This window comes from Equus caballus, chromosome 10, assembly GCF_041296265.1.
Source record: "Equus caballus isolate H_3958 breed thoroughbred chromosome 10, TB-T2T, whole genome shotgun sequence".
NCBI lineage: Eukaryota > Metazoa > Chordata > Mammalia > Perissodactyla > Equidae > Equus > Equus caballus.
This window is the reverse complement of record NC_091693.1, coordinates 90,692,401-90,705,645: the sequence shown is the minus strand read 5'-3', so window position 1 is coordinate 90,705,645 and position 13,245 is coordinate 90,692,401. Positions and strand designations below refer to the sequence as shown.

Genomic DNA, 13,245 nt, shown 5'->3' with positions numbered 1-13,245 from the left:
CTTCTGGGTCTACATTTGGGACCCACCCTTTCGGTTAATGAGATTTAGAACTTCTGTTGCAAAAGTTGAGATTCTATTTACCATGGATTCTTCCAAATACTATGCTTTCCAAGAATCTAGGAGGTAAGGGCAAAGGTTTCTCAGATGGGCGATGCAGAGTTTGGAGAAGCAGATTCACTCTACAAACATGTACAGGGCACTGAACCAGAGGGTGCAAAGATGAATAATCTATATATATGAGCTCCTTGAGGATGAGGCCTAAGAAGAGAACCCTTAAACAGCTGCCACCCTGATGGATAAGAGCCACGACAGGATGAAGTGAAGGTACAGCGAGGACACAGAGAGAGAAAGTCACCTCTCCAGCCCCAACTCAGTCATGAAGGATATGCAGGATGAAACAGTGAGCAAGACTGCGTGTTATGAGACACCCAGCAGACAAACCTGACACAGAGAGCAGCTCAGAAAACATCCCGCAGCATTTCAGTGCCCCACATAAAGGGGGCATAGGACTACCAACCAAACACCTCCAGACCTGCCATTCTGGGCCAAGCTCTGGATGCAGAAGGAAGTATGCTCTATTTCAACGTGTGAGCTGGGCCGGGAGGGAGAAGGGGCGGGGTGAGAGATGCCTCCAGTAAAACCCTGGTGGCTGTGGGAGAGGGTACTGGGAGTGGGACTTACCAAACGCGGCTTTGGTTGTAGAAAAGAGCTGTTTCCCTGATGCGTCTGCCTCTGAGGTTCTCCTCACAGCGGGAGAGAAACCTGTGTCCTCAGTCCACAGCAGCCTGTGGATCTGGAGGAGGCAGAATAAGGCCTGCCTTGCAGTGCATGGCCTCAGAGGCTGGGAGAACTTTCTGCCAGGATGCAGAGTGTAAGGCCCGAGCCTGGGTGAGGGAGTGAGGCACTGGCCTTAGGCACAAAAAATTCAGTCATCGAGATAAATAATATTTTAATGCCACACTTTAAAATCTCAAAATTAATGCAAAAGTTCCACGATGAACAAATTGTCAAAATGTCAAATGAAGACAGGACCCAGCCCTGTCTTTGCACAACCTGGCCTCACTCCCCTCACCCTGGGTCCAGGCCTGGGTGAGCAAACCTCTTGGGAATCCGACAGGGATGATGGAGCAGTCAGAGAGGCAGGCAGCTCAGCCAAGACACCCAAAGTGTGGAGGCCCTGGGTCTTTGGGCCTTGGCATGGGGTGAAAAGCACATCCATGCAGATTTATGTGGGGCTTTGTGAGAGCGTCCAGCCCCACAGTCAGAATCTGGTGTTTCAGATCCATTGGTGAGGAGAGTGGCCAGGGCGTTCTGGTGCAGATGCCAGCAGAGAGACTGACCACTCCCAACCAGGACTCGGAAGCAGAAGAACATTCCCTGGGAGTGTGCCAGGAGGTCAAGAATGATCTGGAAGAGCCAGTGACTGCAAACAACTGAAAAGGGAGTGAAAGGTCCACAGAAGAGATGCAAGCCCTTTCCCTTGTAACAAATAGGGCTGGAAAAAATATAGGCTGTTCAACATCTTAGAGAGAAAAAGGATCAGACAGATGTAGGTGACACCACAACCACACCATCACAAGGACAGTGGGGCTTGGAGGGGATGGCTGAGGTACCAACTGGCAAGGAACTAAACATGACAGAAGTTGTGGTACTTCCAGGTGGGCTTAAGCCCAGGGCTCCCTGACAGGGAGTGAAGGCCTGCTGTGAAGGCCTCACACAACACAGATATCAGCCCCGAAAATCCCCTAAATGACTAGGTTATTTTGGTTATATCACTTGATTCCCAAACCACAGGAAAAACCACAGGTGAGAGGGTAAACAGAAGGATGTCAAAGGGGCCGGCCTGGTGGCATAGCAGTTACGTTCATGCACTCCGATTCGGCGGCCTGGGGTTCATGGGTTCAGATCCTGAGTGTGGACCTACAAACTACTCATCAAGTCATGCTGAGGTGGCATCCCACAGAGAAGAACTAGAAGGACTTACAACTAGGATATACAACTATGCTCTGGGGCTTTGGGGAGAAAAAAAAAAAGAGGAAGATTGGCAACAGATGTTAGCTCACGGCCACTCCTCCTCACCAAAAGAAGGATGTCAAAGAACAGAAAACACTTCATGTTATTACTACTAATAGTTGTTATCAGTTGCTTCCAGGTCTTATTTATCACCTAGTTGAAGAACCAGTGTAACAACGATGGAATCAGTGAGTGTCAGTGGCAGCTTGTCTCGGTTGGAGATATTTTACCAAATCTGTCGCTATTAGGGAACATCCTGAGTTGCCTTTTGCTTGTCAAACAAGGAGGACATGGAGATGGCAGCCCCAACCTGAGGAAGAGCCTGAACTATGGAGAGCTTCTGAGTAAGGGACACCACGACGGCCTCACTAATTCGGAGCTTTTGTTCAACTCTGTGAAGACGTGTGTGAGACCTGAAGTTTAAGGAGAGGAGGGAAAAGAGAAGCAAAGACAGGGAGGGCCAGGCTCCTCGTGGAGCAAGATGAGGAATCTTATAACTCACCCCCAGGAACAAAAGCAAGACAGAGGGCAGGCAGGTGGGAAGATGTTCACCCAACAGTCTACTAACAAATTCAGGAACTTTCCCAAAGGGCGGCTCCCTGGGCCTTCCTCTATCCCTGACAGGGAGTCTCACTGGGCACTGTGCACAAATCCCTGTCCCTGTTGCTAAAGCTGCTCACCGTATCAACGAGTGGGCACTTGCTCAATGAAAGGGCCTGGGCAGAGACAGGCAACGCCTCTGACCACTCCTTAATTCCAGCTCAAGTGTTTTATCCCAGGTGTCTCCCCAGAATGCCCTACACGTGACTGAATGGAGTCATCACTAGAGTCACTAACATCATTCATGTGACATCTGGACTTTATTTTGTACAGGAAGTCCTGAGAACAATCAATGGCAAAAAAAAATAATAATACAACTATCGGTCTCTCAAGGTTTCAATTTTATTCCGACTTGAGCTATCAATACCAATGTACACACTGACGAAAACAATATTAGTAATTACTTATCAGAATGTTAATATATTTAACACGAAAAGCAGTCAATCAATGGCAAAAGAAAAAACAAGAAAAACAGCACAGCTAAAGTATTTGAGATTTGAATTTTTCCCTAGAGCCCTTTTCAAAATCTGCAACAACAAAAAATCTGCAAATAGTCACTTTCAGGTGACTAGGTAACAGAAATGGAACTGAATCTGAATACAAAATCAGGAAAATATAAGAAATAGTTTATGAATCTCATTTCTTTCTCATTTACTAAACAAAAGCATAACTGAAGCAAAAATAATTAACATACCCAAATTCTTTCTTGTGAGCAAATATTTACAGTGACTAGGTTCTTTTGAGCAGGTGCTCAAACAACAGGAAGATGCCACGTTAAACATAAGGACTGGATGGAGGAAGCGCTCTCTGGGTCCTGAATCAAAGGATAAAGAAAGCTGACTGACAACAAGTGGGGCCCATTACAGTATGTCTCCTCATCATATCACTCCTCCGACAACAGAGGGAAAAAGTAAGTTAGGCTACTATCAACTCAATAATTCTTTTTTGTTCTAATTATGGCTGATTCCTATACCCTAGAAGAGGCTTTCAAAGGCTCCCTGCCACCAAAAATCAGTCAAACTGAAACCTCCTTAAATGTACAAAATTCTACAATAAACTTACACTTGCTACCACATAAGTGTTTCCAGCTATGTATGTCCTCACTCTCCTCCCTCAGAACGTAAACCTCTGAGTGTACAGCTCCATCTGCTCTGTCTCGTTCACCGCTTCAGTTCTCTGCACAAGAATGCCTGACAGACCTCACGGCACACCTGGAACACAACAACGCACATTCCTTTGTACAAGGATGATATTGCCTGCTCTTCATCACTAGGATAAACATTCTGAATTGTATTTCTAATAATGGTGAAGATATGTAGAGACACCCACCCAAATCCATACACAGTTCCTTGTCTGGCATCCTTCCCACCAATTTTGTGACTATCTCCTATGGCTCATACAAGATGGCTAGTTGGGTCTGGGGTAAATCTTGAGACCACAGAGAAAATAAAGCTAAACGGCTAAATCAGAGACCAAACCTATGTCCTCAGGCCCATTAACACTATTTTCTCCAACTCTTCCGGCCACACACACACCGAGAGTTGGAAAATGCCAGTTGTCTTGATGAATATTCCCAAACAGTGCACCAGGGACCTCTTCTGGGATCATTGTCACCTTCTTGCCCCTAAGACTGAAGGCAGCCCTTTTATCACAGACTCGAAACAACAGAAAGTCTTGCTGTAGCTTCAACAGCCTTTTGGATTGAGAGACAATCTTTACAGCAGTGTCATCAAACATTTTTGCTCATACAGCCACTAAGAAATTTTTAAAATTTTGTTTCTCAGACATTTTAAGTTGACATTTAAACTTCATAATTTTAATCAATTGCAAAGGCTATAATTCTAGCATATTGGAATTATTAAAATTTTTAATTAAAACATATCACTCATTTAAATGTACCTAAAGAAAAAATACCACACCAATTTGAAAACCACCTTCATTCATCAAAAAATACATGAACAAACTCTCCTTTAACGGTAAAAAAGACTGCATTGTACTCCTTTTCTCCTTGAACTCATATTTCCATTCCACTTCCCCCACAGAATTTCCTCTCAATATAATACATTTTAACACTTGAGAGGCTTTTATTAATCTCCTATGTATATTTCTCTGTAACAAAAATGTGTATAAAGTGATTTTTAAAAAATTTCCTGCGGTCATTAGGCTTAAAAGTGTTCAATTTTCTTCTGGTTCGAGCTGTCACTACTAATGCACACAACTGATCCAAACATTAGTAATTACTTATAAGAATATTAATATAGTTAACATGGAAAGTATAATTTTATTGGAAATGCATTTCTAAAGAAAGGGATAGGGCTTGTTTATTTTTCTCCTCAATTAGTTGATACACCTACGGATGAGTATTCTCTATTGCTATAATAAGGTAGTTTAAGATCAGTTCCATACCTTGTTTTTTTCACTTTCAAAGACATAGCAGTAAGGAACTTTGTTTACATAAATAAGAAAAGAATGAAGGAGACTTGTCAAAAATCTTTTCGTCTATTATCTTTTAACCAGATTGATTCCTCCTTCAACTTGGCTGATAAGCCAGGAAGTAAAAACTAACCTGCAAAAAGATGTGCGCCCTGGTCATTATACTCATCCCTTCACCAACCCAGACACTAACATTTTCATAGGCCTTTGTTGGTAGGAAGAGTTCTTTGCCCAGGACCACATACCACAGTCAGATTCAGGATGAGATGGGACACAGCTGCGCTCTTCCTTTGACTGTAAAAGGTGAGACAGAAAAGGAGACACGCCAAGCCAGTTTTGAAGCAAACCAGTCTCAGAAAGGGCACCTATGAAAGTCGAGGACCAGGAAATGGCCTCCCTTGATCCATCCATACCTTCATATCTCTGGGAGAGTCTTCACATCTCCTGTTTGCACGGATCCCCCACAGAACTCCCCTCCCCAAGGCGAGAACGTTGCTGTCAGACATTCTGTCCATTTAGGAGCATTATATACACAAAAGCACCCTCGGTTTGATTAACACATGAATTCCCCTCAATATATCAGCCTGTAGCAGATACTACACAAAGAGGAATAAATTTTTTTAAAAGATAGAAACATAATTCCTGTTCATCTACTTGAAAAGAGAAAAAATACCAAATAAATCATAGTGTCCTGACAGTATAGACACTATATTCAACAAATGAGAAGTTCAATATTTTTAATAGTCGCAAAGAAAAGTCTAGAAATAATCAAAATAATAAGAAGAAAACTACTAAATTATGTTACAGCAGCCAAATAATGGAAGAATATGCAATATTTTAATTTGAAGAACATATACTGGCATTAGAATATGTTCTTCATATGGTGTTGACTAAAAAACAAGCAGAAAACAAACCTGTAAATAAATTTCATATTAATTTGTAAATACACGTGTGTGGAAAAATTGTGTTAAGAAAATCTATTGAACTGTTTTCAGTGGTTATCCTTAGGTGGTGTAATTATGGACTACTTCCTCATTTGTTCTTTCCAAATTTTCCAAAAAGGGCATGTATTTCTCTCCCGATGAGGGGGAACAGAAGGATGGAGGAGGTGAGGAAGGTGGGGAAACAGGAGGGCTGCTGCCTGTGGCTGCCGAGTTGTGAGATAGTGTCCCACCAAGGGGGCCAGTGAGAGCTTACACTCAGCTCACATGGTATAGAGCTGCATGCCCCCACAGCGGGTGCCATTTCCAAATCCGCAGTGGAAGATCTTGTTCACTGTCCACATGCTCACTTACCTCATGGTCATTTCTCTCCTGGACCAATTTTATCCTTTCACCCCTGACTCCTACAGCTCGTTCCTTTGGATCACTGACTTCACTCTCTCCAAAGACAGGAGGAAATCAGGTTCCCATCATGCTAACCACATGAAATATCCCAGTTCATGGATGCAAAAAAGCCCTCCTTCAGCAAGTAAAACACTATAAGCCAACGAGGTTATCTGGGCTTTCAGGAAACAGGGAGGACAATTTTCACTTCCACTATATTAAACAACTCCAGTCTCCTTACCTCAGCAAGTGTGGGGGGATCTTGACAACGGTATCCACACCACCCAGGGTTTCTACAAAAGGAAAAAAGCAAATTTAAAAATAAATATGAAAAGAATGAGAATCTGCACTGAGACATTATTTCACTGCTAGTTTCTTTTTTCCTCAGAAATTCCTATAATTATACATTAGTGAATTCTCAATTCTCTGCATGCAAATCATCCATAAAAATCCTTCTCCCTTGGCAGCCCCAGAGACTTCCCCGGGGAAGGTTAAAAATGACGACGCATTTCCCTATAGAGACACCGAACGAATAGTTAAATTCCTAACCTGAATCAGAATGCCAATTTAATCTAGTTACAACTGGCTAAATTTCTATACTCTTGCAATAAAATAGAGAAAGGAAAGCTGTTTCCTTGAAACTACAGTTTCAATACCCTTAAACAAAAACATACTTGTGAGAGACTTTCAAGTTCACAAGGCACTTTATGAGATATCTCACGATTCTTGCACATGTTTATGAGATGGCAGATTAAGCTTTTTTCAATCACACTATAGTTAGGGAGACTGATTGGGAGGCTCAAATCTCATTACTTCAAGCTGGATGATCAATACTTTACCACTGCTGTGGATTATTCACACTGTTACTGCCTCCAATTGTAGAGATAACAAAAAGCTCATTATTCTCTTCCAAAAAAAAAAAGTTTTATTTTGATAGCTCCAACTTGTCTCCAATTTTTCATCTCGAACCATGTTGATGCTTCTCTTCACTGCTTAGAGCTAACAAGCCCTGTCAATGTGAAACATTTTCACTGGGGAAGGAGAAAAATCTCCCCACCCTGCTCAGAGATCAGAGGGAACAACGGACCCAGATGTGTCCCTGAGGCTTAGGAGTAAGAACAGACCAAAACAAGATGGTAGGATCTGGGCCTGTGTGGCCCATGGTGCAGATGGCGGGTGTAAGCAAGGTAATCCACAAAACAGAAGGACGGGACCAGGAGGGTCAGTGGTATCATGGCCACAAGGCCAAGGGAAGAAGTGGAAGGACTGAGGTCAGTCCTTAAGATGGGATAGAACAACAAGAAAATGAAGCCCTGAGATGCAGGTGCAGGGAGCAGCTCACAGGCCACAGGGGTCAAGACAGCCCAACATTCAGCATGGCAGGGCCAGTGTCCAGGACAACTTGCTGCCTCTCCTCGTGGGGCAGTTCTGACACTGAACAACCAGATCACAGCAGTTTTCCTCACCAGACATAGGGGTTTGTATTCAACTCAGGATGTGTGTCAGTGGCCCAATCAGTAGACACTTTCTAAGAAGTTTCTAGGAAGTTGGGCTTGAAGGTCACAGCAATTGCAGCTGGAAGGAGAAGCTGTGGGAAGATAGAGGGAAGGGTGGAAGTTGGAGAGACTATCCTTCTTCTCCACCTGGCATTCCAGCCTCTAATCTTCTTTCTCCTGTCCTCCATTTTCCAAATCCATTCTACGTGAGTCCCCTTATCTAAGTTTCCAAATGAGGCCATGGTCCCTTCTAGTTGTAAAGTTCTGCCGTTCCACTCCATCCTGCCATTCCAGCCCACAAGCCTCCATCCAGGACTGCCAGTTCCTGAAGGAAAATGCATTCTTTCTGGTTCTCCACAAGCTGACCATCCCTTATTCTTTCTACCCCCTCATCAGAAAGAATTCCCTTTCCCTCACTGACAAGAAAACTATCCAACAACCTAGATGGCTCAATATAGAGGAAAGATACATCCATATCCCTTGCCAGTTATCATGCAGCCATTAAGAAAACTGATTTTCAGAGAGGTATAAATGACAAAGTAGAAGAAAATGCAAAAGTTAAAAATCAAATGACAACCTGCCATTTATGGTATGATCCTTTGCAGAAGGGCAATACTCCAAAATTTGAATAGTACTATATCTGGGTGGTCAGATTACAGGTGATTTTAATTTTTTCTTTATGCTATTCTAATATTTTCCAATATTCTAAAATGAGCATATATAACTTTTATAACTAGAAAAAAGATCAATATCATTTAATATCCAAGCAAGTCATTCAAGTGTTGATTTGCTTATTGAACATCTGCCTCATACTACAGGCACAGAAGCCACAGGAAGCATGAGCTGCAGCCTGTGCTCAAGGGGCTCAGGTCTACACTGTGGCATTGCTGTTTTGAGTGACTGGCATCCCCTCCCCCACCTTCTGAACCAGTGCCCAAATTGTGTTCAGAGGAGATCATCCTCCCCTGACTCTGGGATTTCAGTGGACTTGTAGCTTAGGCCTAAGCCAGGGAGCCCATCCCACTCCTCCGCCGGAGAACAGGTTCAAGTATACACACATGACCCATCAGGTCACAAAGGAACAAGCGAAACCAAGGACTAGGCAGGAGTGGCTGGAAGAGTCTCATTCTTCTGAGATGGTCTGATGTCATGAAGACCCCTCTCTCCTGCAACAGCTTTTGTGGGAGATGACTCCTCTCTCCTATGATGGTCTAAATGTGACAGTGACTCCTCTCTCCTACAACAGTCCAAGTAGGAGATGATCTTTCTCTCCTGAGATGGTCTAAGTGTGCTGACACCTCTTTCTCATGAGATAGTCTAGATGTGGTGACTCATGAGCCCAAAGCTGTGGAGACTCATGCAGAGTGTGTCAGTCAGCCCAAGAGAGCAGAGCAAGGTCCCTGAACAGTGCAGAATTCCTGAACAAAACTCAACCCATAGCTAGCCTTCCAAGGGATATTTACTTAATAGAGTGAAGAAATTTTGTTTTGCTTAGGTCAGCTTGAACTAGTTTTTTTGGTCTCTTGAACCTAACATAGTTCTCAATTATCCTGCCCTCAGAAGAGTAGCTGTGCACACAACCATCATCCAAAGCAGCACGTGCTCTGAGAGAGGCATGAGAGCAGTGCTTAGACCCAAAGAGCAAATGATTCAACTGAGGGGCTCAGCGGTGCTTCTTATCTGAGTTGGGCCTTGAGGAGTCTGGAAAGGGAATTCCTGGCAGAAGGACTAACATGAGCAAAGGCAGAGAAGTGTGCAGTGTGCAACATGTTCGAGAAAGTGCTGCAGCTGATTGCCTCTAGATTGTTGAGCCCTTGGTTCAGGGGTGATAGGAAAGAAGGCTAGGGCCAGATTCTGAAGAGCATTCTAAGGAATTCAAACTTTAAAGAAATTATGGGGATTCAGTAGTGAAAAGTGTTTTATAGTAAAAAAAAAAAAAAATTGAGGCAATAGTGGAAAATGGATTGAAGCGAGAAAGAGAACAGGAAACCAAGTCTCTGTGCCTTTGTTTACGCTGCATTCTCCCTCCAACACGCCCTTCTAACAAAATCCTACAGGGAGGAAGTATTTTACTCATCCTTATATCTCCACTGCTCAGTACAGGGGAGGTCTTAATAAATGTCTGCTAAATAAATAAGCAAAGAAAAGAAGGAACCCACAGCTTACCCATTCTTCAAGTCAAATCTACTTCAAAAGCCCCACCAGCTCACACCAATTTCCCCCACCTTTCCCTGACGCCACATTCATCCCCTCTTCTTTGGTCTGTTTTCCTGGTTTACTCATTCCAACTGCACAATGAATGCCCTGCACTGTTATTTAACTATTTCGTGTCTCCTCTTGCAACTAGAGAACAACCACCGGGAGAGGAATCCCATCTACTCTGAGTCAGGCTGGACTCCCGGTTCCACGCAGATAACCCACCTGCCTCAGCTCTGAGCTTCCCAGGTAACCTCAAGGACCTACACTCAGAAACGGTGCAGCTGGATTTAACAAGATGCTGAGTATCAGAATTCACACATGAAAAATACTAGATTAGTCTTCTCCTCCCTATTACCTAAATCTGCCTAAATGACAGCAAAATAATGATGACTACAAGGAATGGCATGTTTGGGGCACACTCGGGCCCACCGCCATCTGTGACCCTTCATTAGAGGCGGTGGGGAATCTAGCTCTGAGTCTCTCTGCTGAACGACAATGGCCATGCAAAAACAGTACCGTGGCTTTAAGAGCCTAGCTGCTCACTTATTTATCTGGTTATCTGGTCCGTTCTTCTTCAACAGTAAACTAAAACGGTCAAGTCCTGGTTCTGGCGACAAGATAAACTTCCCAGACAATATGCCAGACAATTGTGAGGACATGCACAGGTAAAATACAAAAGGGATGTTGCTATGACTGCGCGCACACTCAAACATGAGAACTGAGACCTCCTAGATGCTAACAGCCACCTAAAACACCATCAGTTCTCCCGCTGGCGGCACTTCTCCATCTCGTCTCAGGCTGCCCCACGGCACAGCGTCACGACGAGCACTGACTGCTTTTTGGTTGAGGGAGAAAGAGATTCAATTTTGTCTTTTAACTGAGCGGCAAGTGAGGACGCCCATGCGGGCCTGGGCAATGCAGGGCTCACAGCGCGGCCGGCTTCCGGCCTTCCTTTCCCAGAGCAAGCTCCTGCCCTCTGCATCCCACCGGGCCATGCTGCCGGCGGGATCCCGGCCTTCCTTTCCCAGAGCAAGCTCCTGCCCTCTGCATCCCACCGGGCCATGCTGCCGGCGGGATCCCGGCCTTCCTTTCCCAGAGCAAGCTCCTGCCCTCTGCATCCCACCGGGCCATGCTGCCGGCGGGATCCCGGCCTTCCTTTCCCAGAGCAAGCTCCTGCCCTCTGCATCCCACCGGGCCATGCTGCCGGCGGGATCCCGGCCTTCCTTTCCCAGAGCAAGCTCCTGCCCTCTGCATCCCACCGGGCCATGCTGCCGGCGGGATCCCGGCCTTCCTTTCCCAGAGCAAGCTCCTGCCCTCTGCATCCCACCGGGCCATGCTGCCGGCGGGATCCCGGCCTTCCTTTCCCAGAGCAAGCTCCTGCCCTCTGCATCCCACCGGGCCATGCTGCCGGCGGGATTCCGGCCTTCCTTTCCCAGAGCAAGCTCCTGCCCTCTGCATCCCACCGGGCCATGCTGCCGGCGGGATTCCGGCCTTCCTTTCCCAGAGCAAGCTCCTGCCCTCTGCATCCCACCGGGCCATGCTGCCAGCGGGATGCCGGCCTAACTGGAATGTCGTGCGGTCTTCCCCGTTGAGTCCCACAGCTGTCAGATGGAAACACACCTCTGCTCCCGGGAACCTACGTCAGCGCGCCCACAGCTCACAAATCTAAGCCCAGTGTCCGAGGGGCAGAGGCAACACAGTCCCACAGTCCCCGTTGTCCAGGGAAAAAAACCTGTTATTTTTCCTGGGCAACAGCCATGACAGCGAGTACTCAACAAGCTGGCCTCCACCAGGAAATCAAATAAAACAAGCGCTTGCTTCCTGCTCACCCACCACCGACTCCCGGATGCTTCCACCTCCCCCACCCGGACCCGTTGCCGCCAGCTGCTGGTGTGTCTGTGGGGGGCTGTGTCTGAAGAGGGTCGGGTCCGAGGCGGGGTTGTGTCGGGGGGTTCTCGTGTCTGAGGGGCGTCGTGTCCGGGGTTGGGGGGGGTCGTGTGTGTATGGGGGGCTGTCGTGTCTCAGGTGGGTCATGTCTGAGGGGTCTGTGCTCGGCGGGCGAGGCATGTCTGAGATGGGGTCGTGTCTGGGGAGGTCGTGTCTGAGGGGCGTCGTGTCTGAGGGGGGTCGTGTCTAGGGGGGTCGTCTCTGAGAGGGGTGTCGTCTCTGAGGGGGGGTCGTCTCCGAGGTGGGGTCGTCTCTGAGGGGGGTCGTGTCTAGGGGGGTTGTCTCCGAGGTGGGATCGTGTCTGAGGTGGGGTCGTGTCTGATGGGCGTCGTGTCTAGGGCGGTCGCCTCCGAGGTGGGGTCGTGTCTGAAGTGGGGTCGTCTCTGAGGGGGGGTCGTCTCTGAGGTGGGGTCGTGTCTGATGGGCGTCGTGTCTAGGGGGTCGTCTCCGAGGTGGCGTCTTGTTTGAAGTGGGGTCGTCTCTGAGGGGGGGGTCGTCTCTGAGGTGGGGTCGTGTCTGATGGGCGTCGTGTCTGACGGGTGTCCTATCGTGTCTGATGGAGCTGGCAGCCGCCCACCTGGGGACAGAGGGGGGGCGCCGGGAGGCGGTGACGGCCACGCCCGGGCCGCGACGCCCCCCACGTCAGGCCCCGGGGCAGCTAGCGGAACGCGGCGGTAGCGACGCTCCGGCGAAGCCGCGGGAGGCCCGGCCGGCCGGCCGCAGGGGCCCGCGCGCTTACCCAGGGCCCAGGCGCAGCTCTCCCTGATGCCTCTGCACCTGCTCCCGGACGCCTCCTTCTGCAGCTTCCGCAGGATCTCTTCCATCTTGAGCTCGCGGCCCGGCCGCCGGCAGCGAGGGGAGCGCGAGGCCAGGCCCGGCGCCCAGACGGACGCTGCGCTCGCCGCTCCGGCCGCAGAGAATCACGCCCGCTCGGCGCCGCGCGCGCCGCCGCCGAGGCCCCGCCCCCGCCCCGCCGAGGCCCCGCCCCCGCCCCGCCTCGCAGCAGGTGAAGGGAAGGGAGGAAGCCGCCGCGGGGGCGTTCAGGGCGGAGGAGCCCGGGTTTGCCGACCGCTTCGGGTGGTGGCGAGCGGCGCGGCTCCCAGGTTCCCTGACGGGGAAAACGGGAGGATGGCGGCTCCGCCCTCCTGTTGAGGACGAGCAGAAGCGAGGGGGCGGAGCGGGAGCGCGAGCTCGGGTCTGCACGCGCTCGGCTGACCTGACGCGGCCCGCGG

At 48.1% G+C, this 13,245-nt stretch overlaps 1 protein-coding gene across 6 annotated transcripts in view; it reads right to left on the bottom strand.

Moving 5' to 3' along the window:
* The window catches only part of ARFGEF3 (ARFGEF family member 3), a 146,623-nt gene extending 133,649 nt beyond the window's left edge, over positions 1-12,974 (bottom strand). For 4 of the 6 annotated variants that reach the window (XM_023651189.2, XM_023651191.2, XM_023651192.2 and 1 more), the window contains exons 1-2: positions 12,753-12,974; positions 6,613-6,664 (exon numbers count right to left, since the gene is read on the bottom strand). In XM_023651189.2, coding sequence (XP_023506957.2) covers positions 6,613-6,664; positions 12,753-12,837 — 137 coding nt within the window. In that variant the 5' untranslated portion in view covers positions 12,838-12,974. Of the gene's footprint in view, positions 1-6,612; positions 6,665-12,590; positions 12,676-12,752 lie in introns of those variants that run through there. The other 2 variants (XM_070223988.1, XM_070223989.1) reach the window with 2 other exon arrangements.
* Between the last annotated feature and the right edge of the window lie 271 nt (positions 12,975-13,245).